The sequence below is a fragment of the Mercenaria mercenaria genome, chromosome 15, assembly GCF_021730395.1.
Source record: "Mercenaria mercenaria strain notata chromosome 15, MADL_Memer_1, whole genome shotgun sequence".
Taxonomy (NCBI): domain Eukaryota; kingdom Metazoa; phylum Mollusca; class Bivalvia; order Venerida; family Veneridae; genus Mercenaria; species Mercenaria mercenaria.
In genome coordinates this window covers 3,181,812-3,205,639 of record NC_069375.1, presented here as the reverse complement: position 1 = coordinate 3,205,639, position 23,828 = coordinate 3,181,812, and the positions used below count along the sequence as shown (strand labels likewise).

At 37.9% G+C, this 23,828-nt stretch overlaps 2 protein-coding genes across 2 annotated transcripts; both read left to right on the top strand.

The window, feature by feature from the left end:
* The first annotated feature begins 6,707 nt into the window (after positions 1–6,707).
* LOC123545025 (U5 small nuclear ribonucleoprotein 200 kDa helicase-like) lies at positions 6,708–21,416 on the top strand. Its single transcript, XM_053525704.1, has 4 exons — positions 6,708–6,866; positions 13,357–13,568; positions 17,852–17,995; positions 19,996–21,416. The coding sequence occupies exons 1-4, from the start codon at positions 6,708–6,710 to the stop codon at positions 20,171–20,173; spliced, it is 693 nt and encodes a 230-aa protein (XP_053381679.1). The 3' UTR covers positions 20,174–21,416.
* A 276-nt stretch (positions 21,417–21,692) lies between these two features.
* On the top strand, positions 21,693–23,303 carry LOC128549185 (uncharacterized). The gene is made up of 3 exons (XM_053525703.1): positions 21,693–21,748; positions 22,480–22,602; positions 22,727–23,303. Exons 1-3 carry the CDS (start codon positions 21,693–21,695, stop codon positions 23,301–23,303), a joined length of 756 nt encoding a protein of 251 aa, XP_053381678.1.
* The last annotated feature ends 525 nt before the right edge of the window (positions 23,304–23,828 follow it).

Below are 23,828 nucleotides of genomic sequence, written 5' to 3'. Positions count from 1 at the left end.
CATGACATCTTTGGGTATATTATTAGCAAAATCGACACTTTATGTATCCCTATTTTTCTCACAGTAAAGTAACCATGGCAAACAGAAGGTTAAAATAGCTAGATATCTTTCTTTTTATCATAATTCTGTAAAAAAAAATTAAATGAATATAATCTTTCCTTTCGTTTTAAGTAGCTCAAAAAAAAACATTTCAATTCTCGTAAGTATATTTGTCGTTTTATTTGCATTTACTTAACAAATTTCACACTTAAAATACTTAAGCAAGTACTCACTCTTCTGACCATTTTTTATGGAAAAATCGGTTGCATGCTGCTATATTCTTATGATTATGTATGAAATGAAACTCAAAATGTGACGCGTGTTCCTTATGACAGTGTTAACGCTTTTTGATTTTACATTTAATATATAGGTACGACGGGCTTCGTTTCCATGGTACATAATCAATTCATAACCTACAATTTTTCTCAGAGAAATTTGAATAAACATTTTGAAGCTTAGTTTTTATATCTAAGTAACAAACTATCACGAACTGAAAATAGTACTACAATCAAACTTCCCAAGTTTTATTTTAATGGCCGTATCACGTACCCTGTCAGAACTTTCACTCAAGCTAATTCCAATCACACATTGGTTACCTTCATCCCTTTTCTTACATTCCGCATACATTTCATTTAACTATCTACAAGACTCAAAATGTGATTAGTATTCAGAGCGAAAGATACTAAAAAATAGTTTCGTAAATATGGCTGTTTAAAAATATTCGAGTAAGAACATGTACAGAATTACTTACTTTAAAATACAAAGCTATTAATTTTTACGCGGTCACTGCGCACTTAACTTCATGACGTCATGACTCATTTTAAAGCAGCAATGTTTGAAGTCTGCGTTGCGTGGCAATTTCATTAATTTATCTGCCTATAAACCATTAAGCATCAGATCGGAGACGGTACATGTTTTCTTTCTGACTATGGATTACGACACATTTGGTTGTCGTAAGCGCTGTCCGTAAACGTCACGTTAGCTTCTGGTTTTGGGGCATCGCTCACCTACAATAAAGGTAACCTCACCTACGTAAGAATTCTTGATCTGATCATTTTCAAGCCTGTTACTGATTGGTTTTTCTGAAACTTCTTATTTAATTCCTCACTCTGTACAAGTCCTACCTTCTAGCATTGATAATTATCTAATCCCATAATCTAACTGGATTATTGCAGAAAAAACATTTTAATGCAAAGAATTGTCAAATACATGCATCTTTTATTATTCACAAATGTTTAAGACTGAGCAAAATAAATCAGCTCCACTATTTAACAAAATTGTTCAATTATGCCCTGGATGAAATAGGCCCTGCCTTTGTTATATGAGATATATAGGATAAATACTTCCGAATTATCAGTCATATTTCCCTACAACTGTTTAATCATATACCCCCTGATGTGACTCCCAGCGACTTGACTGTACCTGACCTACGGACCTACTTTTTCTTTTCTTTTAGATCCAACCCTTGAATTTGGATGACATGTACAGTTTTGTACCCCAGTCTTAAAACTGACCTTTCCGTGACCATGAATGTGACCTTCACTGACCTAATTCTACTATTTTAGCATCATTTTTTCATTTTAAACTGTGGGTCCATATTACTCTGGGTACTCGGGTAAGCGATTCAGGGTCATCATGACCCTCTGTTTAGAACATGGCAGTAATATAACATAAGGGAATATACTGGTAAAGAGTTTTGCAGGAAAGATTTGAATCATTGAAAGATTGTTGTTCGCGTTATAGCGACATAAATTTTTGCAGGACAAAAAATATGAAACCATTGAAACTTTGATCGATTTAGTGACATACAATTTTTTTGGGCAGGAAAATTTGTTAAGAGTTTAGTGCCTAAAGAAAAAAATAGTTTAAGTTACATAATTGCTATGAGCAAAAACCCTGCTTACATTGTTTAATGTAAAAGAATGGAAAATTCACTGGTACTACATGATTAATGCAACAATGTAATAACACAAGTGTTCCCCTTGATGATGATTGAATTTCCAGTATTTTGTTCCCCTGTGAAGGCATCCATGCCTACTACTGCCTTATTGAAACTACACATCCTGCAGTCTGTTCAGGATACCATGCTGTTGCTACCAGCTTCCTAATTGCAGTAGGCCTTTGAAAGCGAACAGTATGGAATCCTGACCGACTGGCGCGGATGCGCTAGGGCTGGTCTGTCATACTGGTCCAAGCACTATGGTGGTTGTCTCATGTGCGGCTCAGCTATTCCCTAACAACAGCTTAATGGCTTCATTGATAAGTAAAAAATTAAACTTAAATTCTTGGGGCATGTTTAATGTGCTGTTACAGAGATATATGAATTCTCATTTCCAGAACCTTTTCAAAGAAACTATTTTACTCTATCCGGTCCTGCCGACGCAAATGATCCTGCTTTGTCGACCAGTACAGACCAAGATCAGCTTCAAAATCGTACAGTCTGATATGGTTCACTGTCCCGCTAGCGTCAGTATCTTTTGTAACGTCCCTAAACAGTTAATGATACTGTCCCAATGAAATGGCCCAGTTCATTATAGAAATTTATCAGGGTAAGGGTTAATATTCTTCAAAAACAAAATGTTTTTACTCCAATTACAAACTTGTATGATACAGATGATTTAAAATTTAACAAATTTACATTATAGAGACTGAGTGATATAGGATGAAGTTGAGAGTTGACGGGGGCTCTCAGGTACCAAGGAAGGATAAATGCCACACAGCTCGTGTCACGACGGATTAGTGGGACTATCATCACTAGGAAAGGAGGGAGAGAACTTACACAACTATGTCAGATTAATGATCTTTGTAAGTTCCATGGTAACCAAATAATGTATCTCATATCACTGAAGTGGAGATATGTTAAATCTCTTGTCTGTTCTGTCATGTAACTCTGTTTTTTTATCACATACCTGTTTATGACATCATGGCTGAATATGGGTGACTCGCTCAACAGTAACTAATGGGTGAACATCCTCAACAGGTAACATAATGGATTAACATCCTCCACAGTAACATAATGGAATGAACATCGCTCAAACAGTCCATAATGTGAACATCGCCAACAGGTACATATGGGTGAACAATCGCTCCAACGGTACCATAAATGGTGCACAATCGCGCAACAGGTACATCCTGGATTAACACGCTCACCAGGTACATAATGTTATGAACATTGTTCAAATCAAATACAAGCTTATAATAATAAATCTACTTCATTATATTAAACAAAATTGATCTGCGGACATTTATACAAATCTGATAAGCTTTGGATAGACAAAAGAACTCGACGAAATGTTTGCGTCTATAAAGAAGGAAACGACCATGTCTTACCTAGACCAGCTGACATATTGACCATTAGGCAAATTTAATTAGACTAGTTGTCTTTCACTAAACACGTGCACTGGAATCTTCTATCATGAGAAATAAACTTTAGATGGAGTTTTTTGTTTTTATTAGTTTCCTGCTGAGAGATTTCCAGTAGCTGCAAAAAATAGTAGGTCTTATAAATCTACTGCGATTTCTTGCGTGAGAATACAGTGGAAAGCATTGCTTGAAAACAGTTGCTTTCTTTTGTCTGATATTCATTGAAATTCATGGATTTGCTGTGTTTCGTAGATGAAATTAAACCACTCAACAAATAATTGTCACATTGATCCTACCATAAATTTTTGTAACTGTACTTGTATTAACCCTTACTTGCTATTTCTATAATGAACTGGTCCATCTTCAGTTTGGACATTACATACTGTTTAGAAAGGTATGTTTAAACCAAAAGATACTGACAGAATGGCGACATTGCAGACCAGGATCAGACTGCACAGATTTGCTGCTGATCTTGCCTCTGCCTGGTCGCAAAGTCTGAACAAACGTTGCCGCCAGCAGGCTTAAGTTTGAATGATACTTGAATCCAACTTTGTTCAGATGAGGTTCATTTATTGTCTGATAAAGAGGACGGTTTTTATGTTCTTGAGTGGCAAATATAATTCAGGTGCTGCAATGATTACTGTTTGACATGGTTTCCACGCTTCCTGGAAACTGGAAATGTCCTTGAATTTTCATTTCATTTCAAGGCCTTGAAAGTATTGAACTTTTAAGAAGAGCAAAAAACCTGGAAAAGTTGGAATTGTCTTTCTTGTCTGTATGCTCACATATTGGCCAGTGAGCATAAAAGCAAACATATTGTAAATAGAGAAACAACCGGCATGGTAATCCCTGTTTTTTTGAAAAATTCGGCGTCTCAGCTCTTCACATCATTTGAGATGTTAGTGGTCTTTACCCTACTAGTCTATATGGATTTGGTCTTTCGTGTAAAGCGTCCTGTGATTAAGATGACAAGAAAACGTGGCCTACTTGAAAACTGATTTCATTTCCTACAAAGAGAGAATTGGCAAAGCTAGTGTAAAATACGATCTCCACAAGTCTGAAAATTGACAGTAATGCGGTATTGCCAGATTACTGCATTGTCCATGGGCTTAAAATCTGATTGAAAGCACATCGACAAATTGCAGACACCACCCTTAAATTGATCACAGGTGAATAGATGCTTCTCAGCAACACGAAGTCATCTAAAAAGCAACCTAACTGACAACTTTGAAAGTCTTAAACGCTTTGTGAAAATTGCGTCCTTTTTTGTTGTTTAATTAAATTTACATGTATTATACCCCCACCCCACCTGAAATTCAAAGGAGGGTGTATTTGAGTCGTCCATTTATGTCCTGTCCATGATTCTTTTGAACCTAACCAAACTATTTTGAGGATGATCATTCAAGATAATCTAGGACAGGGGAGATAACTCGACCTGGATATTTTCCATTATTCTCTAAACAGTACTACTTTAAAACAAGTGACAGTGAGCGAGCAGAAGTAATTCATCCCGATTTAGGGTAGTTCTGCTTATTATGTCTCCCCCCGTCACATATTGTTTGTGGCCTGTCCAGTACCGTCCTTCCGTCGTCTGTACGTCACACTTCATTTCCGAGCGACTAACTGGAGAACCATTTGACCAGAAACCTTCAAACTTCAAGGGTTGTAGGGCTTGCTGGAGTAGTATGACCCTTTTGTTTTTGGTGCCTAAGGTCAAGGTCAACAGGGGCCTGAACATTGAAACCATTTTCCGATCAATAACTAGAGACACTTGACCAGATGTTGAACTTCATAGGATGATTGGTCATAAAAGTAATGAACCCCTTTTGATTTTGGGTCCTCCATCAAAGGTCAGGTCACAGGGCCTGAACATGGAAAACCATTTTCCGTATCAATACTAGAGAACTCACTTGACCCCAGAATGTTGAAACTTCATTGATGATTGTACCTGCAAAGTAGATGACGCCCTATCTATTTTGGGGTCATCTCCATAAGTCAAGGCTGAGGGCTGAACATTGAAAACCATTTCCGTCAGTTACTGAGAACCACGTGACCCAGAATGTGAACTTGATAGGATATTGGTCCTGCATAGTAGATGACCCCTAGACTATTTTGGGGTCACTCCATTAAAGGTTCAAGGTCACGGGGGCACTGACCTTGAAAACCTTTTCCGGTCAGTAACTTGAGAACCACTGACCCAAATCATGAAACTTCATATAATTATTGGTTCATCGCAAGTAATAGGACCCTAACGATTTTAGGTGCACTCTGTTACAGGTCACGGCAAGGGGCCTGAACAGGGGAAAACCATTTCCAATCATAACTTGAAGAACCTCTCGACGCAGAATGTTGAACTTCATAGGATGTTGTTGCCTGCAGAGTACATGACCTTCCCTATTGTTTTTGGGTCCTCCATTAAAGGTCAAGGTCACAGGGGCCGAACAATTGATAACCAGTTCCGATCATAACTTGAGAACCCCTGCCCAGAATGTTTGAACTTCATAGATGATGAACCATAGTCAAGTAGAAATGACCCCTTTTTGGCAGTCTTAAAGGTCAAGGTCACAGTGGCCTGTTCCTGTAAAAAATCAATTTTTTTTTTGGAATACCTTGAGACCACTGACCTACAATGTTGAAAACTTAATAGGATATTGGACAATGCAGAGTATCTTACCCTATTTATTTGAGGTCAGCTGATCAAAGGTCAAGGTCCAGGAGCCTTAACAGTGGACTTGAGACCCTAGGCCAAATTGTTATAAATTTAGCGGTGGATGACTGGATAGGCCAGTAAGATGACCCTATTGCCAGAGCCAACCATCATGTTCTCTTTGACTTGCGCATCCTGACCACTATTGACTTCATTGCCTATATGACTTTGCATTGGGGGTACAATGCGCTTTTTTACAAAGCATTTTCTCTAGTTTCTTAATTCCTAGCACCTATAAAGATCTTAGGGTAGTGGAAAGAAATTTCACTTCTTGACTGGACTTGAACCTACAGGTCCTGATCAGATTTGGGGCCTCTACCTTTGAACCACGAGGCTCTCTATTAGTCCTTGAATTTTGTGAAAATGTCACTGGAAAAGTCCTTGACTGATTTTCCACGGAAAAGAGTGGGAACCTGGTTCGAGATTCATGTAAAAGTGCTACTGATAAGGTCATTATAGATGGCACTTCCAAGCAGAACGTTGATATAAAAGCTGAAAATTTTGCAGAATTTTTAAGAAACTACCTCATAAAAAAATGAATGAATTTTAAAACTTTTAAATGTCAACCTTTCGCAAACAATTGGAAACTACAACGAATATGACAATTGTTGGTCTCAGTGCCACACTATACACTACAAGAGGTAGCGACTCCTGCACTTGGAACCCCTCTGAGATCAGCTCTTTTCCGGACAACGAGTTTCCGACCTGTCCCACTATAACACAGTTTTTCGAAAATAATAGTGTGAAACCTGAAGAGGTTTGAGATAATAATGAGTTGTATATGAAACGGTTATGGAGCATGCAGGCATAATCAGGTAATATACAGTTTTTTTGTATCCCTACAACGAAGTTGTAAGGGGGTGTACTACTGGTTTCGTTTGTCTGTCTGTCTGTACAAGACAAAAACTTGTGCGCACCTTCTCTCCTCTCCTCATCCCCTTGACCAAATTTAATGAACCTTCACCAAGTGACAACCGTAGTTGTGCATGGGGCACGTTAGGTTTCTTCTCCACACCATATTGCCAAATTATGGGACTTTGTTTTCGTGTTAACATACTATGTAAATGCAGTCTGCATATGCAATCTGTGCACGGCCTAACTTCCGAACATGCAACTTCACGCAAGTGATCGTACCAACCTGTTGTGCATGTGCATTAACGTTCCTTTAGGATAAATATCTGCAATTGGGACTTTGTTTGTAGCTCACCTTCAACATAGTGACAAGTGAGTCTTTTGTGATCACCGTCGTCAGTCCGTCCGTGCGTCCTTAAACAATTCTTGTCTGCACAATATTGGTTTCATTTAGATCTGTCTTAACCAACTTGCACACAACTTGTATCCCATACAATCTCGGTTCTCTTTCTGAACTGGCCAGCTACCATGATGGTTCTAGAGTTTCTGGCCCCTGAAAGGGCCAAAATTAGCTATTTTGACCTTGTCTGCCACACTCAGTTTATTTATGAGTTGATTTTGCCAAAGTTGCACACACTTGTATCACCATAAGATTTGGTTCCGTTTTTAACTGGCCGAGTTTCCATTATTGGGTCCAGAGTATGGCCCCTGAAGAGGCCCAAATAGCTAAAAAAAAAAAAAAAACAAAAAAAAATTTTTGACGCTTGCTCCTGCACACTAGCAGCTTGTTATCATTTGATTTTACCCAACTTGCCACACCTTGTATCACCATAAGACTTGGTTCCTTTCTTGAACTGCAGAATTTTTTTTTTTTTTTCCTTTGGGTTCCAGAGTTATGCCCTGAAGGCCCCAAAATTAAGCTATTTTGACCTTGTCTGCACAATAGCAGCTTGTTTATAATTTATTTTTAACCAACACTTGCACACCCCAACTTGTACCCACCATAAGATCTTACGCCTTTCTGGAACTGCCAGATCCGTTATTGGTTCCGAGTTATGGCCCCTAAAGGACCAGAATTAGCTATTTTGAATTGACCTTGGCTCACAATGCACTTGTTTATAATTGATTTTACCAAACATTGCACCACTTGTCCTACCATAAGATTTGCTTCCTTTCTGGTAACTGGCCAGATTCCTTATGGGTTCATAGTTATGGCCCCTGAATGTGTCAAATTGCTATTTTGACCTTTTCTGCACAATAGCAGCTTCATTTATGAATTTTGATTTTAACCAACTTGCACAAGCTTGTGTCACATAGATCTTGGTTCCTTTCCTTTGAACCACCAGATCCCATAATGGTTCCAGAAAGGGGCCGGACTTTTCTGTTTTGACCCTTGTCTGCACAATAGCAGCTTCATTATGATTTGAATTTAATCAAACTTGCACAACTTGTGTCACCATAAGATCTTGTTCCTTTCTTGACTAAACCGCAGATCCCATACGCGTTCCAGAGTAGTATGCCCTAAAGGGCCATAATTGGTATTTTGACCTTGCCTGCACAATAGCAGCTTCATTTATGAATTGATTTTAACCAAACTTGCACACAACTTGTATCACCATAAGATCTCGATTCCTTTTTATACGCCCACAGGGACGTATTATGTTATCGCCTCGGTGTCCGTCTCTCTGTCTGTATGTTGGTTAGCAATTTCCCTTCCGCTCTGTAACTCTTGAACCCCTTGATGGATTTCAGAGAAACCTGACACAAATGTTCACCTCATTGAAACGACGTGCAGAGCGCATGTTTCGGATGGCTCACTTCAATGTCAAGGTCAAAGGTCATATGACTTTGTTTTGTGTGAATATTGCTCTGCATTTGTGTTGCATTGCAGTGCTCTTGTTTTTAGCTCGACTATTCATAGAATAGTAGAGCTATTGGACTCGCCCATGCGTCGGCGTCGGCGTCCACATCCGCGTCCCGATTTTGGTTAAGGTTTTGTATGTAAGCTGGTATCTCAGTAACCACTTGTGGGAATGGATTGAAACTTCACACACTTATTCATTGTGACAAACTGACTTACATTGCACAGGTTCCATAACTCTATTTTGCTTTTTTACAAAATTATGCCCCTTTTTCGACTTAGTAAATTTTTGGTTAAGGTTTTGTATGTAAGCTGGTTACTCAGTAACCACTTGTGGGAATGGATTGAAACTTCACACACTTATTCACTGTGATGAACTGACCTACATTGCACAGGTTCCATAACTCTATTTTGCTTTTTTACAAAATTATGCCCCTTTTTCTACTTAGAAATTTTTGGTTAAGGTTTTGTATGTAAGCTGGTATCTCAGTACTTACTAATGGGAATGGATTGAAACTTCACATACTTGTTCACTGTCATGATCTGACGTGCACTAAGCAAGTCCCTTAACTCTACTCTTTTTTTTTTCAAAATTATGCCCTTTTTTCGACTTAGCAGTTTTTGGTTAATTTTTTGTATGTAATCTGATATCTCAGTATCCACTAATTGGAATGGATTGAAACTTCACACACTTGTTCACTGTCATGATCTAACATGCACTGTGAAGGTCCCATAACTCTACTTGGCATTTTTACAAAATTATGCCCCTTTGACTTAGCAGTTTTTGGTAAAGTTTTTGTATGTAAGCTGGTATCTCAGTATCCACAAATTGGAAAGGATTGAAACTTCACACACTTGTTCACTGTCATGATGTGACATGCAGTACAGAGGTTCAATACCTCTACTTTGCATTTTACAAAATTATGCCCCTTTTTCAACTTTTGTATTCATTCAATTGACAAGGCTGTTGAATAGTCGAGCGTTGCTGTCCTCCGACAGCTCTTGTTATTTGGCAGATCCTTCTTTTGTTCGCTTACAATAATTTTTTTTTTAACTACTTCCCTTTTATGTTACTATAAATAGCTTATTTAGTAACTTTTTTGTTATTGGCCATAGGGAAAAACCGAGACCACTTTTCTGTGGTACAACGTGGACAGTACCTTCAATTTTTAGGTGTATTTTAACATATCTGTACCTTGTAAGAATTTTTATGCCCCCGAAAGGAGGCATATAGTTTTTGAACCGTCTGTCTGTCAGTCTGTCGGTCTGTCCACAATTTTCGTGTCCGGTCCGTATCTTTGTCATCAATGGATGGATTTTCAAATAACTTTGCATGAATGTGTACCACAGTAAGACGACATGTCGTGCGCAAGACCCAGGTCCGTAGCTCAGAGGTCAAGGTCACACTTGGACATTAAAGGATAGTGCATTGATGGGCGTGTCCGGTCCATATCTTTGTCGTTGATGGATGGATTTTCAAGTAACTTGGCATAAATGTGAACCACAGTAAGACGACGTGTCATGCGCAAGACCCAGTCCGTAGCTCAAAGGTCAAGGTCACACTTAGACATTAAAAGATAGTGCATTGATGGGCGTGTCCGGTCCATATCTTTGTCATCGATGGATGGATTTTCAAATAACTTGGCATAAATGTGTACCACAGTAGGACGACATGTCGTGCGCAAGACCCAGATCCGTAGCTCAAAGGTCAAGGTCACACTTAGACGTTAAAGGATAGTGCATTGATGGGCGTGTCCGGCTCATATCTTTGTCATCGATGGATGGATTTTCAAATAACTTGGCGTGAATATGTACCACAGTAAGACGACGTGTTGTGCGCAAGACCCAGGTTCGTAGCTCAAAGGTCAAGGTCACATGTAGACGTTAAAGGATAGTGCATTGATGGGCATGTCCGGTCCATATCTTTGTCATCGATGGATGGATTTTCAAATAACTTGGCATGAATGTGTACCACAGTAAGACGACGTGTCACACGCAAGACCCAGGTCCGTAGCTCAAAGGTCAAGGTCACACTTAGACGTTAAAGGTCATTTTTCATGATAGTGCATTGATGGGCATGTCCGGTCCATATCTTTGTCATTCATGCATGGATTTTAAAATAACTATGCATGAATGTGTGACACAGTAAGATGACGTGTCGTGCGCAATACCCAGCTCCATAGGTCAAAGGTCCTAAACTCTAACATCGGCCATAACTATTCATTCAAAGTGCCATCGGGGGCATGTGTCATCCTATGGAGACACTCTTGTTAGCTCACCTGTCACATAGTGACAAGGTGAGCTTTTGTGATCACCCTTCGTCAGTGCGTCCGTCCGTCCATCAACAATTTCTTGTCTGCACGCTAGTGGTTTCATTTATGATTTTATTTTAACCAAACTTGTATCACCATAAGATCTCGGTTCCTTTCTTGAACTGGCCAGATCCCGTTATGGGTTCCAGAGTTATGGACAATAGCAGCTTTATTTATGATTTGATTTTTACCAAACTGGCACACAACTTGTATCACCATAAGATCTTGGTTCCTTTTCAATATGGCGGCCGATTAACCGGTTCAATTCGATTTCATACAAAAGATTAACCGGTTTTAAAATTTTGAAATTGTCCCAGCCCTAGATAGACACATACAGTCCACATAATTATGCAATCTTGTGTGCATCAAATTGCAATGTACTGTGTCAGTGCATGTATGGGGTACATTCATCACCTTTAGTGATAGCACTAGTTTGGGCAATTTTAGGGGCCCAGATATGATCTCATTCCCCTCTCCAAAAAGTATGTTTTTCCCCATTAATTGTATTGTGAGGGAAAAAATTATGCAGATCATTTGTTTTAGTGTACACTGATAAGAAGTTTAGAGAATTAGTTACATTAAAAAGTGGCTTCTTACAGCCTCTTGAGTTGAACAGGAAATTCAAAAATATGATTTTTCAGCCCGCACTGACTTGAAAAAAAAAGAAGTTTTTCCAGAATCATTAACTTAATACATTTACCAAGATTTTGGTATATAACATCCTTTGTAATACTTTTGTGACCACCTACCCCTTGAAATAGGCCTCTTTTTAGCTCACCTGTCTCAAAGTGACAAGGTGAGCTTTTGTGTGCAGCGTCCGTCGTCCATGCGTGCGTGCGTCTGTCCATGCGTAAACTTTTGCTTGTGACCACACTAGAGGTCACATTTTTGATGGGGTCTTTATAAAAATTGGTCAGATTGTTCACCTTGATGATATCTAGGTCAAGTTCGAAACTGGGTCATGTGCGGTCAAAAACTAGGTCAGTAGGTCTAAAAATAGAAACATTGTGACCTCTCTAGAGGCCATATATTTCACAAGATCTTCATGAAAATTGGTCAGAGTGTTCATCTTGATGATATTTAGGTCAAGTTTGAAAGTGGGTCACGTGCCTTAAAAAAGTAGGTCAGTAGGTCAAATAATGAAAAAACCTTGTGACCTCTCTAGAGGCCAAATTTTTCATGGGATCTGTATGAAAGTTGGTCTGAATGTTTATCTTGATGATATATAGGTCAGTTTTGAAACTGGGTCAACTGCGATCAAAAACTAGGTCATTAGGTCTTAAAATAGAAAAACCTTTTGACCTCTCTAGAGGTCATACCCTTGAATGGATCTACATAAAAATTGCTCAGAATGTTCACCTTGATGATACCTAGATCAGCTTTGAAACTGGGTCACGTGCCATCAAAAACTAGGTCAGTAGGTCAAATAATAAAAAAACCTTGTGACCTCTCTAGAGGCCATACTTTTCATGGGATTTGTATGAAAGTTGGTCTGAATATTCATCTTGATGATATCTAGGTCAAGTTTGAAACTGGGTCAACTGCGGTCAAAAACTAGGTCAGTAGGTCTAAAATTAGAAAACTCTTTTGACCTCTCTAGAGGCCATAATTATTTTTCAATGGATTTTCATGAAAATTGGTCAGAATGTTCACCTTGATGATATCTAGGTCTGTTTCGAAACTGGGTCACGTGCAGTCAAAAACTAGGCCAGTAGGTATAAAAATAGAAAAACCTTGTGACCTCTGTAGAGGCCATAGTTTTCATGAGATCTTCATGAAAATTAGTGAGAATGTTCACCTTGATGATATCTAGGTCAAGTTCAAAACAGGATTACATACCTTCGAAAACTAGGTCAATAGGTCAGATAATAGAAAAACCTTGTGACCTCTCTAGAGGCCATATTTTTCAACGGATCTTCATGAAAATTGGTCAGAATTTTTATCTTGATGATATCTAGGTCAAGTTCAAAACTGGGTCACATGAGCTCTAAAACTAGGTCACTATGTCAAATAATAGAAAAAAACAACGTCATACTCAAAACTGGGTCATGTGGGAACAGGTGAGCAATTCAGGACCATCATGGTCCTCTTGTTTGGCTACAGTCACCCTACTATATCCTCTTGTTTGGCTACAGTCACCCTACTATATCCTCTTGTTTGGCTACAGTCACCCTACTATATGCTATGTTTATTCACTTATTATGTCCTTATTAAATTCTCAGGTGTTGGTATTTGTACACTTGCAGAAGGAGACAGGGAAGACAGCTAGAGCAATACGAGACACATGTCTTGAGAAAGATACCTTCGGACTCTTCTTTAAGGAAGGCTCCGTGTCAACAGAAGTATTACGTAATGAATGGGAATATGTGAAAAACAAGAGGCTAAAAGACCTTCCTGCTCACAGCTCTGCTATACCTCATGCTGGCATGAATAAGTATGTACCTCAATTATCGTTTGTTGTCCATCTTTTATGGTTTCTTGCATCATTTCTGCACTAATTTTCTTGCCCACCAGACTGGCATTTCCAGTGGCATCCCCCATGCCAGATAACTCTCATGCTGTTATGACAGCTAGTGATTCATGCATTGATTATATATTGTTTATGTAAGATACAAAAAAAATCAAAGCCTGCCAGCTTAGCTCAGTAGGTAGAGCGTTGGTCTACGGATCGCGGGATTGCGAGTTCGATCCTCGGGCGGGGCGTATGTTCTCCGTGACTATTTGATAAACGACATAATGTGTCTGAAATCATTGTGAACAAGTAAAATGGTAAAATCTGAAATTGAATAGGAGTAATTTTACTGCTGAAAATTTGTAAATGTGGAAAAAAAATACAACAGAAATCAGTTTTATAACATACTTCTTAGGTGTAACAACCATAGATTTGTTTGCAGTTCAATTTTAGTTCATAACTTTATCATGACATCACCGTACATCAGGGGTCCTAACTGACCAATCAGAGAGCTGCATTTTAGAGTACCTACCAGTTTCCACTTGGGTTTAACGAAGTGTATTTACAATGAACATATAGTTCCTTTAGAAATAAATATAGATACACTTTTAGAATTCAAGATTTTTCATTGCATACGCCCCAGATCATGATACTACAAACAACAAAATTTTAAAGTTTCATTGGAATCTTATATGGATTTAATACCTTTATTTTAGTTTAAAGTTTGAGATTTTACACACAGAGTTCATGATAAAGTCCCAGTAAAATGTAATCATTACCCAAGTGAAATAAGTATCATTCCACAATGTTTTGGACATGTTAAAGTTATGAATTCAGCATTCAAGTTTTTGATTCTTTTTCTCCCTTGGCTTGCTTTAGCTTCACACTCACTACCGAATCCAGTAGAATATATTCAATATCCCTAATATAACTGTTTTGGGGATAATTTTTTGTTGGTTTAAAGAATGTGTAGAGTGTTTGTTCACTTTTTACATTCTAAGAAAGAGACATTTTTGTTGTTTACTCTGCACCGGAAGTTGATATTTTAAATGGACCCGCTTTAAAATACACTACCATCAATATATATATAGGTTTCAGAGTTATGGCCCCTGAAAGGGCCAGAATAGCTATTTTGACCTTGTCTGCACTATAGCAGCTTCATTTATGATTTTATTTTAACCAAAATTGCACACAACTTGTATCACCACAAGATCTTGGTTCCTTTCTTGAACTAGCCAGACTCATAATGGGTTCCAAAGTTATGGGCCCTGAAAGGGCCAAAATTAGCTATTTTGACCTTGTCTGAGCAATAGCAGCTTCATTTATGACATTATTTTAACCAAACTTGCACACAACTTCTATCACCACAAGATCTTGGTTCCTTTGTTAAACTGGCCAGATTCTATCATGGGTTCATTTGCTATTTTGGCTTTTGCAGCCATATAGAGACTTCATTTATGGTTTGATTTGATACAAACTTCCAAAATACCTTCAACAACAATAAATCTTGGATCCCATGACGAATCTGTCAGATCCAATCGAAGGTTCAAGAGTCATTATATATCAGATTACCTCCCCTGATTGTAATCAAAATGGATTTATATCAGTAAGTACTCATAGTACTTATTTGAAATTTCATTTTTGTCATTAGTTGGACTGAGACAATCAGGGTAGATAACTGTGGACTGATTTTATGTCAAATTACCTCCCTTTATTTCAAATTAAAATGAGTTATTATCCATAACTTATGAAGACACTGATCTGAAATTGTATTTATGTCAACAGATGGACAATCAGTGAAGATACATAGTGACTGAATTTATGGCAAATTACCTGCCTTTGTTTTTTATCTAAATGAAAACATCTTAGCAGCTTCTAATGAGACTGGTTTGAAACGTTATGTCTTCCATGGTAAGAAATTCTTGATGGAACATTTATCGATATTAATACTTTACTAATATATTGTTGTATAGGCTTGTACCCTGTATCTTCTACATGCATATACCAATGCATGATTACCTCCCCTGATTTTAATAAAAATGGACTTATCTCAGTAAAAATATATAGAACTCATTTGAAATTTCATTATTGTCTTTAGTTTGACTGAGGCAATCATGGTAGACAGCTATGGACTGATTTTATGTCAGATTACCTCCCTTTGCTTCAAATTACAATGGAAAAGGGACTGTTACAAGAAAATGTTTATCCTGATGATATTTAATGTGTATGCCTATGTGCTGTATGTGAAAACTTGATCATATCATTTTGAGCAATGGTACTCAGGTGAGCGATATAAGGCCTTCATGGACCTCTTATTTTTCCTGTAGTTTAAACTGGACTGGACGAAACAGACTTACAGCATATATCATCAACAAATTATTTTATGTTTTCTGGGATACTTTTGTTCCATCATATTTTTTGCACTTTGAATGCAGTTGGAAATAAATTCATCCACATTACCTCGAACAATGTGTTCACCACAATATGTGCTTTCCCATAAGATGTCGTCCAGTATCTGTGACACTATATCATTACAAACAGAATAACTGTCTTTGTTGAACAACAAAATATCTTTTCTATTTTGTTAGTTTGTGCTGCAATTATTTCTGCGACCTCTTTCAGTACTAGAAGTGGCCTAATAAATTGTAACAAAGCGTTCAAGTAACACTGACCTGTGATTTTTCTGATAAATAGCAACATGTTCTGCCATAATGTATAACTAGTCGGTTGTCTAGGGTTAAGTCTTGTACATGATACGCAAGTGATTTTCAATAAAATGGGTATTAGGAATTTCAGTACGCACACTTTATGAATTCAGTTGGGTTTTCTGCAACTTTAATTGCTTAAATAGGCAAATACGCAGCTTATCTGGAGCTCTGATGCAAGAAAACATGAGTTATCCATACACTCTTGTTTATATAATACGAATTTCAACATTCTTCAGACAAAAACAGCTCATTGCATATATGAGAATGCCAAATTCACTTACAAATCTACTGATAATATATCATTTGCTTATTGTCATCACTTGCACACTACCTTAATCAGTGTGAAGATATTGTCATCACTGGTACACTACCTTAATCAGTGTGAAGATATTGTCATCACTGGTACACTACCTTAATCAGTGTGAAGATATTGTCATCACTGGTACACTACCTTAATCAGTGTGAAGATATTGTCATCACTGGTACACTACCTTAATCAGTGTGAAGATATTGTCATCACTTGCACACTACCTTAATCTGTGTGAAGATATTGTCATCACTTGCATACTACCTTAATCTGTGTGAAGATATTGTCATCACTTGCAAATCTGTGTGAAGATATTGTCATCACTTGCACACTACCTTAATCTGTGTGAAGATATTGTCATCACTTGCAAATCTGTGTGAAGATATTGTCATCACTTGCACACTACCTTAATCTGTGTGAAGATATTGTCATCACTTGCATACTACCTTAATCTGTGTGAAGATATTGTCATCACTTGCACACTACCTTAATCTGTGTGACGATATTGTCATCACTTGCATACTACCTTAATCTGTGTGAAGATATTGTCATCACTTGCATACTACCTTAATCAGTGTAAAGATATTGTCATCACTTGCACACTACCTTAATCAGTGTGAAGATATTGTCATCACTTGCATACTACCTTAATCTGTGTGAAGATATTGTCATCACTTGCATACTACCTTAATCAGTGTAAAGATATTGTCATCACTTGCACACTACCTTAATCAGTGTGAAGATATTGTCATCACTTGCAAATCTGTGTGAAGATATTGTCATCACTTGCACACTACCTTAATCTGTGTGAAGATATTGTCATCACTTGCATACTACCTTAATCTGTGTGAAGATATTGTCATCACTTGCATACTACCTTAATCTGTGTGAAGATATTGTCATCACTTGCACACTACCTTAATCTGTGTGAAGATATTGTCATCACTTGCACACTACCTTAATCTGTGTGAAGATATTGTCATCACTTGCACACTACCTTAATCTGTGTGAAGATATTGTCATCACTTGCACACTATCTTAATCTGTGTGAAGATATTGTCATCACTTGCACACTACCTTAATCTGTGTGAAGATATTGTCATCACTTGCATACTACCTTAATCTGTGTAAAGATATTGTCATCACTTGCACACTACCTTAATCAGTGTGAAGATATTGTCATCACTGATACACTACCTTAATCAGTGTAACAATATTGGAATTTAGCTGCATTTTGGTTATGATTACAGATCAACATTGAGAGTGGAACTGACAGTTATGCCAGACTTTCAGTTGGATGAGAAGGTGCATGGTTCATCAGAAGCTTTCTGGATCCTGGTGGAGGATGTGGACAGTAAAGTTACACTGCATCATGAATACTTTCTTCTCCAGAAGTAAGTTGACTTAACATACTATAAGGTGATTTAACATAATTACTTCTCACTTTGAAGTACAAAAATATACATACAATAGGTAGATATGCAGGGTTAGAATTTAATGTTGCTTCAACGTATTGTGTAAAAACGTCATCAATAGTTGCATATGTAGCATCATCTAGTGGGTCTCTACCAGAATTATTCAAATTATCCGCCTAGGGTCAAATATGGCCCCGCCCCGGGAGTCACATGGTTTATATAGACTTAAATAGGGAAAAACTTTGGAAATCTTCTTGTCCAAAACCATAAGGCCTAGGGCATTGATATTTAGTATGTAGCATCATCTAGTGGGCCTCTACAAAGTTTGTTCAAATTATCCCCCTAGGATGAATACGGCCCCGCACTGGGGGTGGGGGGGGGGAGGGGGGGGTCACATTGTGTCTATAGACTTATATAGGGAAAAACTTTGAAAATCTTCTTGTCAAAAACAAAAGGGCCTAGGGCTTTGATATTTGGTATGTAGCATCATATAGTGGGCCTCTACCTAGATTGTTCAAATGATACCTTAGGATGAAATATGGCCCCGCCCAGGGGGTCACATGGTTTATATAGACTTGTATAGGAAAAAAAACTTTAAAAATCTTCTTGCCTAAAACCACAAGACCTAGGCTTTTGATATTTGGTTTGTAGCATTGCCTTGTGGTCCTCTACCAGGATAGTTCAAATTATTCCTCTGGGTTGAAAAGAGGCCCTGCCCTGGGGTCCCAAGTTTTACATAGACTTATATGGGAAAAAACTTTGAAAATCTTTGTCTGAAAGTTCAATGCCTATGCTTTTGATATTTTGTTGGTATCATTGCCTAGTTGATCTCTAACAAGATTTATTGAAATTTACCCCTTGGGTGAAAAGAGGCCCCGTCCCAGGGGTCACTTGATATATGAGTTATATAGGAAAAAATACTTAAAATATTATCAGATCATATTTCCTAGACTGTTTAATTATATTTACCTGATAACCCCAAGTGATAAGGGGTTGCCCGACTGTGACCTTGACCTACTGACCTACTTTCTTGTTTTTTAAGATACAGCCTTGAAATTCGGATGACATGTACAGTTTTGCACACTGGTCTTAAAACTGACTTTTAGTGACCATGAATATGACCTACTGACCTACTTTCTTGTTTTTGAAGCTTTAGCAAAGAAATTTGTTCAAGCAAGCAACTTAACTCAGGTGATCGATATAGGGCCATCATGGCCCTCTTGTTCAAAATGTACTGTCATTTTGCAAGTATGCGAGGTTAATTTCAAACCCAGATATGTGATCTATTCATAGTTTACCAAATGTATGCATTTCATTAAATGGTACATCATTAGCTCGACTTTTCGAAGAAAAAGTAGCGGTATTGCACTCGCCGTCGCCATTGGTTAAACTTTTTTATAAAGTCAAATATCTCTGATACTATCAAAGCTATTAACTTGAAATAATGCACGGAGGGGCACCTAGGGTCTTCCTCCACCATCAAACCTGGAAAGTCGCCATATGACTTAAAATTGTGTCGGTGCAACCAAAAAAAAAAAAAAAAAAAATGACTTGAAACTTAAAATTTTTTGTTTTTGATAAAGTCAAATATCTCTGTTACTATCAAAGCTATTGACTTGAAACTTTAAATAGTTATTTACTATCAAAGTCTACACCAGGAGAAACAACCCCAAAACTCTGGTTTGAATTTTGACAGAGTTATGTCCCTGTTTAACTCGGATTTTTTGGTTAAAGTTTTATAAAGTTTTTACTGACAAAGCTCTAATTCAGAGTCAAGCACTGAGAAAAGTCGAGCGCGCTGTCGTTTTATATTTCAAAGGATTTTTAACTGTTATTGGAACATGATTGTTGTCTTTGATAGAACTTCAGGTTTTACAAACTACAGGTATTATGGCCAGACTTTACAATTGCAACATTTGTAAAAATATGGTCTGCATTGATATAAGATTTCATATGAAAAATATTTTTGATGTTTACAGTAAGTTTGCCAAGGATGAGCACTATGTGAAGTTCTTTGTGCCTGTATTTGAACCCTTGGCGCCACAGTTCTTTATCAAGGTGGTTTCTGACAAGTGGATGGGTGAGTTAAACAGTTCTGGTTTAACACTGATGACAATTGCATTATACAAAACAAGTCGTTTGTTTTTCAAGAAGTAAAACTCCAACTTTGAGAGTGTTAGCAGGGGTCACACTGGGAATTTTTTTCTCTGTGCCACTGCTTTTTTTGAAGATAAAATTATGAGGCCAACAACGGCGAAGTGCATAGCATTGACGTTCTTGTAGGACTACATTATATGTACCAAAGTACTCATACTACTCAAGAAATTAATGTAGTTATTACATATTTCTTAGTAACCTTTTAAAAAGCTTTTTGAAAATCAATTTGTGTTAATTTCTAAAATTATCATTTTTAGCTCATCTGATTTTTTGAAAAAAAATGATGAGTTATTGTCATCACTTGAGCGGTTGTCGGTGTCGGCGTCGGCGTCGGCGTCTGCGTCGGCGTTGCCTGGTTAAGTTTTATGTTTAGGTCAGCTTTTCTCCTAAACTATCAAAGCTATTGCTTTGAAACTTGGAAGACTTGTTCACCATCATAAGCTGACCCTGTATAGCAAGAAACATAACTCCATCTTGCTTTTTGCAAGATTTATGGCCCCTTTTGTACTTAGAAAATATCAGATTTCTTGGTTAAGTTTTATGTTTAGGTCAACGTTTCTCCTAAACTATCAAAGCTATTGCTTTGAAACTTGGAATACTTGTTCACCATCATAAGCAGACCCTGTACATCAAGAAACATAACTCCATCTTGCATTTTGCAAGAATTATTGCCCCTTTTGGACTTAGAAAATCAGTTTTCTTGGTTAAGTTTTATGTTTAGGTCAGCTTTTATCCTAAACTATCAAAGCTATTGCTTTAAAACTTGCAACACTTGTTCACCATCATAAGTTGACCCTGTACAGCAAGAAACATAAACTCCATCCTGCTTTTTGCAAGATTTATGGCCCCTTTTGGACTTAGAAAATATCAGATTTCTTGGTTAAGTTTTATGTTTAGGTCAACTTTTTCTCTTAAACTATCAAAGCTATTGCTTTGAAACTTGCAACACTTGTTCACCATCATAAGCTGACCCTGTACAGCAAGCAACATAACCCATCCTGCTTTTTGCAATAATTATTGCCCCTTTTGGACTTAGAAAATCATTTTCTTGGTTGAGTATTATGTTTAAGGCAACTTTTCTCATAAACTATCAAAGCTATTGCTTTAAAACTTGCAACAGTTTTTCACAATCATAAGTGGACACTGTACATCAAGAAACATAACTCTATCCTGCTTTTTGCAAGAATGATGGCCCTTTTTAGACTTAGAAAATCATGGGTAGGACAATATTTCTATTATACAAAAAAATCGATGAGCGTCACACCCCAAGGGGGTTGCCTTGTTAAAACTCTCCCTTTTAATAAAAAAAAATCTGAAAAACACTTTTTAAAATAAAGTTTAAAAAAGAAAAAAAAAAGTTTTTTGCCTTCCCTATAAGTGGGTGGGGTCGATGCCATGCAGTTTTTTTTTCTCAAAAAATACTTAAAAATAAGAGCCCTTTTCAACGTTGTCAATTTTTCTTAAATGTAGACTTTTTTTTGGGCTTTTTATTAATTGCAAAAAAAAATCTCGTCAAAAAATGCAAAAATATCCAAAATTAGGGTCCGAAAACGGGCGAAAATTCGGAAAAAAAACGTAAGTTAGTTAAAATTTTGATAAAAAAACCTGTTTTTTTTATTTTTCTATCATCATACATTCAATACTTACAATTTTTTTGTTTGTCTAAAGCTTTTTTTATTTTTTTTTGCCCTAACAACCCCTTGCAACATGCACAAAATGATGATTATAATTACCCAGTTTTTTTTATTCAATAATTAATTATCGCCAATTAACTCCCGACAAATAAAAAAATTTGGGAAAAAATTTGGCTCCCCCCCCTTTCAAAAGGGAGGTTGTGTTACACAATTATCGTTTTTTCCACCTTTTGGTTCGAAAAAAACTGGAAATATTCGAGTTTTTTGAAGAAAAATACTTCTGCCATTTTCCCCCAATTAAAAATTTTCGGACCACATTTTTTTTTTTTGTCGCAAATGGCTCAAGGGCGAGGGACAGCGTGACCCCTGGTGTTACAGAAACCATGTACATGTTTTAAAAGTATCAGAAAATAGAATACAACAGTTTTTAGTAGAAATTACTCATATAATTTTTTTTAAAAATTAAACTGAAAAAGCTTGATATGCAGATGATCAAGACAAAGGGCGCAAAGGCAAGCAAAAACCATCCAGCCGCTAAGGGGGAAAATTTAAAGGGTGTATCAAAACGGGGGTTTTATTTTGATTATTAAAAAAAACCTTTAGCTTGATAGAAGATGAAAAAACATTATGAGCCCAAAAAATTTTAAAATTAAAATTTTTATTGAATTGTAGGAGCAAGACATTTTTATCAGTTTTCATTCCGTACCCCATACTGCCGGAGAAATATACCCCACCATTCCATCACCTGAACGCCAGAGAAGTATACCCGACCATTCCGCATGTACTGCCGGAGAAGTATACCCAATACCCGATACTGCCAGAGAAGTTAAAACCCCCCCATTCAGTCACCTGATACTGCCGGAGAAGTATAACCCCCCTTCAGTCACCTGTACTGCAGGAAGTATACCCCCCCATTTAGTCACCTGATACTGCCGGAGAAGTATACCCCACCATTCCGTCACCTGATACTGCCGGAGAAGTATACCCCACCATTCAGTCACCTGATACTGCCAGAGAAGTATACCCCACCATTCAGTCACCTGATACTGCCAGAGAAGTATACCCCACCATTCCGTCACCTGATACTGCCGGAGAAGTATACCCCACCATTCCGTCACCTGATACTGCCGGAGAAGTATACCCCACCATTCCGTCACCTGATACTGCCGGAGAAGTATACCCCACCATTCAGTCACCTGATACTGCCAGAGAAGTATACCCCACCACATCACCTGATACTGCCGGAGAAGTATACCCCACCATTCAGTCACCTGATACTGCCGGAGAAGTATACCCCACCATTCAGTCACCTGATACTGCCAGAGAAGTATACCCCACATCACCTGATACTGCCGGAGAAGTATACCCCACCATTCAGTCACCTGATACTGCCGGAGAAGTATATCCCACCATTCAGTCACCTGATACTGCTGGAGAAGTATACCCCACCAGTCTTATACTGCCGGAGAAGTATACCCCACCATTCAGTCACCTGATACTGCCTGAGAAGTATACCCCACCAGTCTTATACTGCCGGAGAAGTATACCCCACCATTCAGTCACCTGATACTGCTGGAGAAGTATACCCCACCAGTCTTATACTGCCGGAGAAGTATACCCCACCATTCAGTCACCTGATACTGCCTGAGAAGTATACCCCACCAGTCTTATACTGCCGGAGAAGTATACCCCACCATTCAGTCACCTGATACTGCCAGAGAAGTATACCCCACCAATCTGATACTGCCGGAGGAGTATACCCCACCATTTAGTCACCTGATACTGCCTGAGAAGTATACCCCACCAGTCTTATACTGCCTGAGAAGTATACCCACCATTCAGTCAACCTGATACTGCCTGAGAAGTATACCCCACCAGTCTTATACTGCCTGAGAAGTATACCCACCATTCAGTCCCTGATACTGCCTGAGAAGTATACCCCACCAGTCTTATACTGCCGGAAGAAAGTATACCCACCATTCAGTCACCTGATACTGCCTGAGAAGTATACCCCACCAGTC

What these genes read in the sequence shown, in the direction of transcription:
- LOC128549185 (XM_053525703.1), top strand. Translation starts at nt 21,693, where the DNA reads ATGCAAAAATATCCAAAATTAGGGTCCGAAAACGGGCGAAAATTCGGA. An exon ending in CGAAAATTCGGAAAAAAAAC is followed by an intron (nt 21,749 to 22,479) that starts GTAAGTTAGTTA and finishes ATTGAATTGTAG; the next exon opens with GAGCAAGACATTTTTATCAG. An exon ending in CCGCATGTACTGCCGGAGAA is followed by an intron (nt 22,603 to 22,726) that starts GTATACCCAATA and finishes CCCCCCATTTAG; the next exon opens with TCACCTGATACTGCCGGAGA.
- LOC123545025 (XM_053525704.1), top strand. Translation starts at nt 6,708, where the DNA reads ATGACAATTGTTGGTCTCAGTGCCACACTATACACTACAAGAGGTAGC. An exon ending in ATAGTGTGAAACCTGAAGAG is followed by an intron (nt 6,867 to 13,356) that starts GTTTGAGATAAT and finishes TTAAATTCTCAG; the next exon opens with GTGTTGGTATTTGTACACTT. An exon ending in GAATACTTTCTTCTCCAGAA is followed by an intron (nt 17,996 to 19,995) that starts GTAAGTTGACTT and finishes TGATGTTTACAG; the next exon opens with TAAGTTTGCCAAGGATGAGC.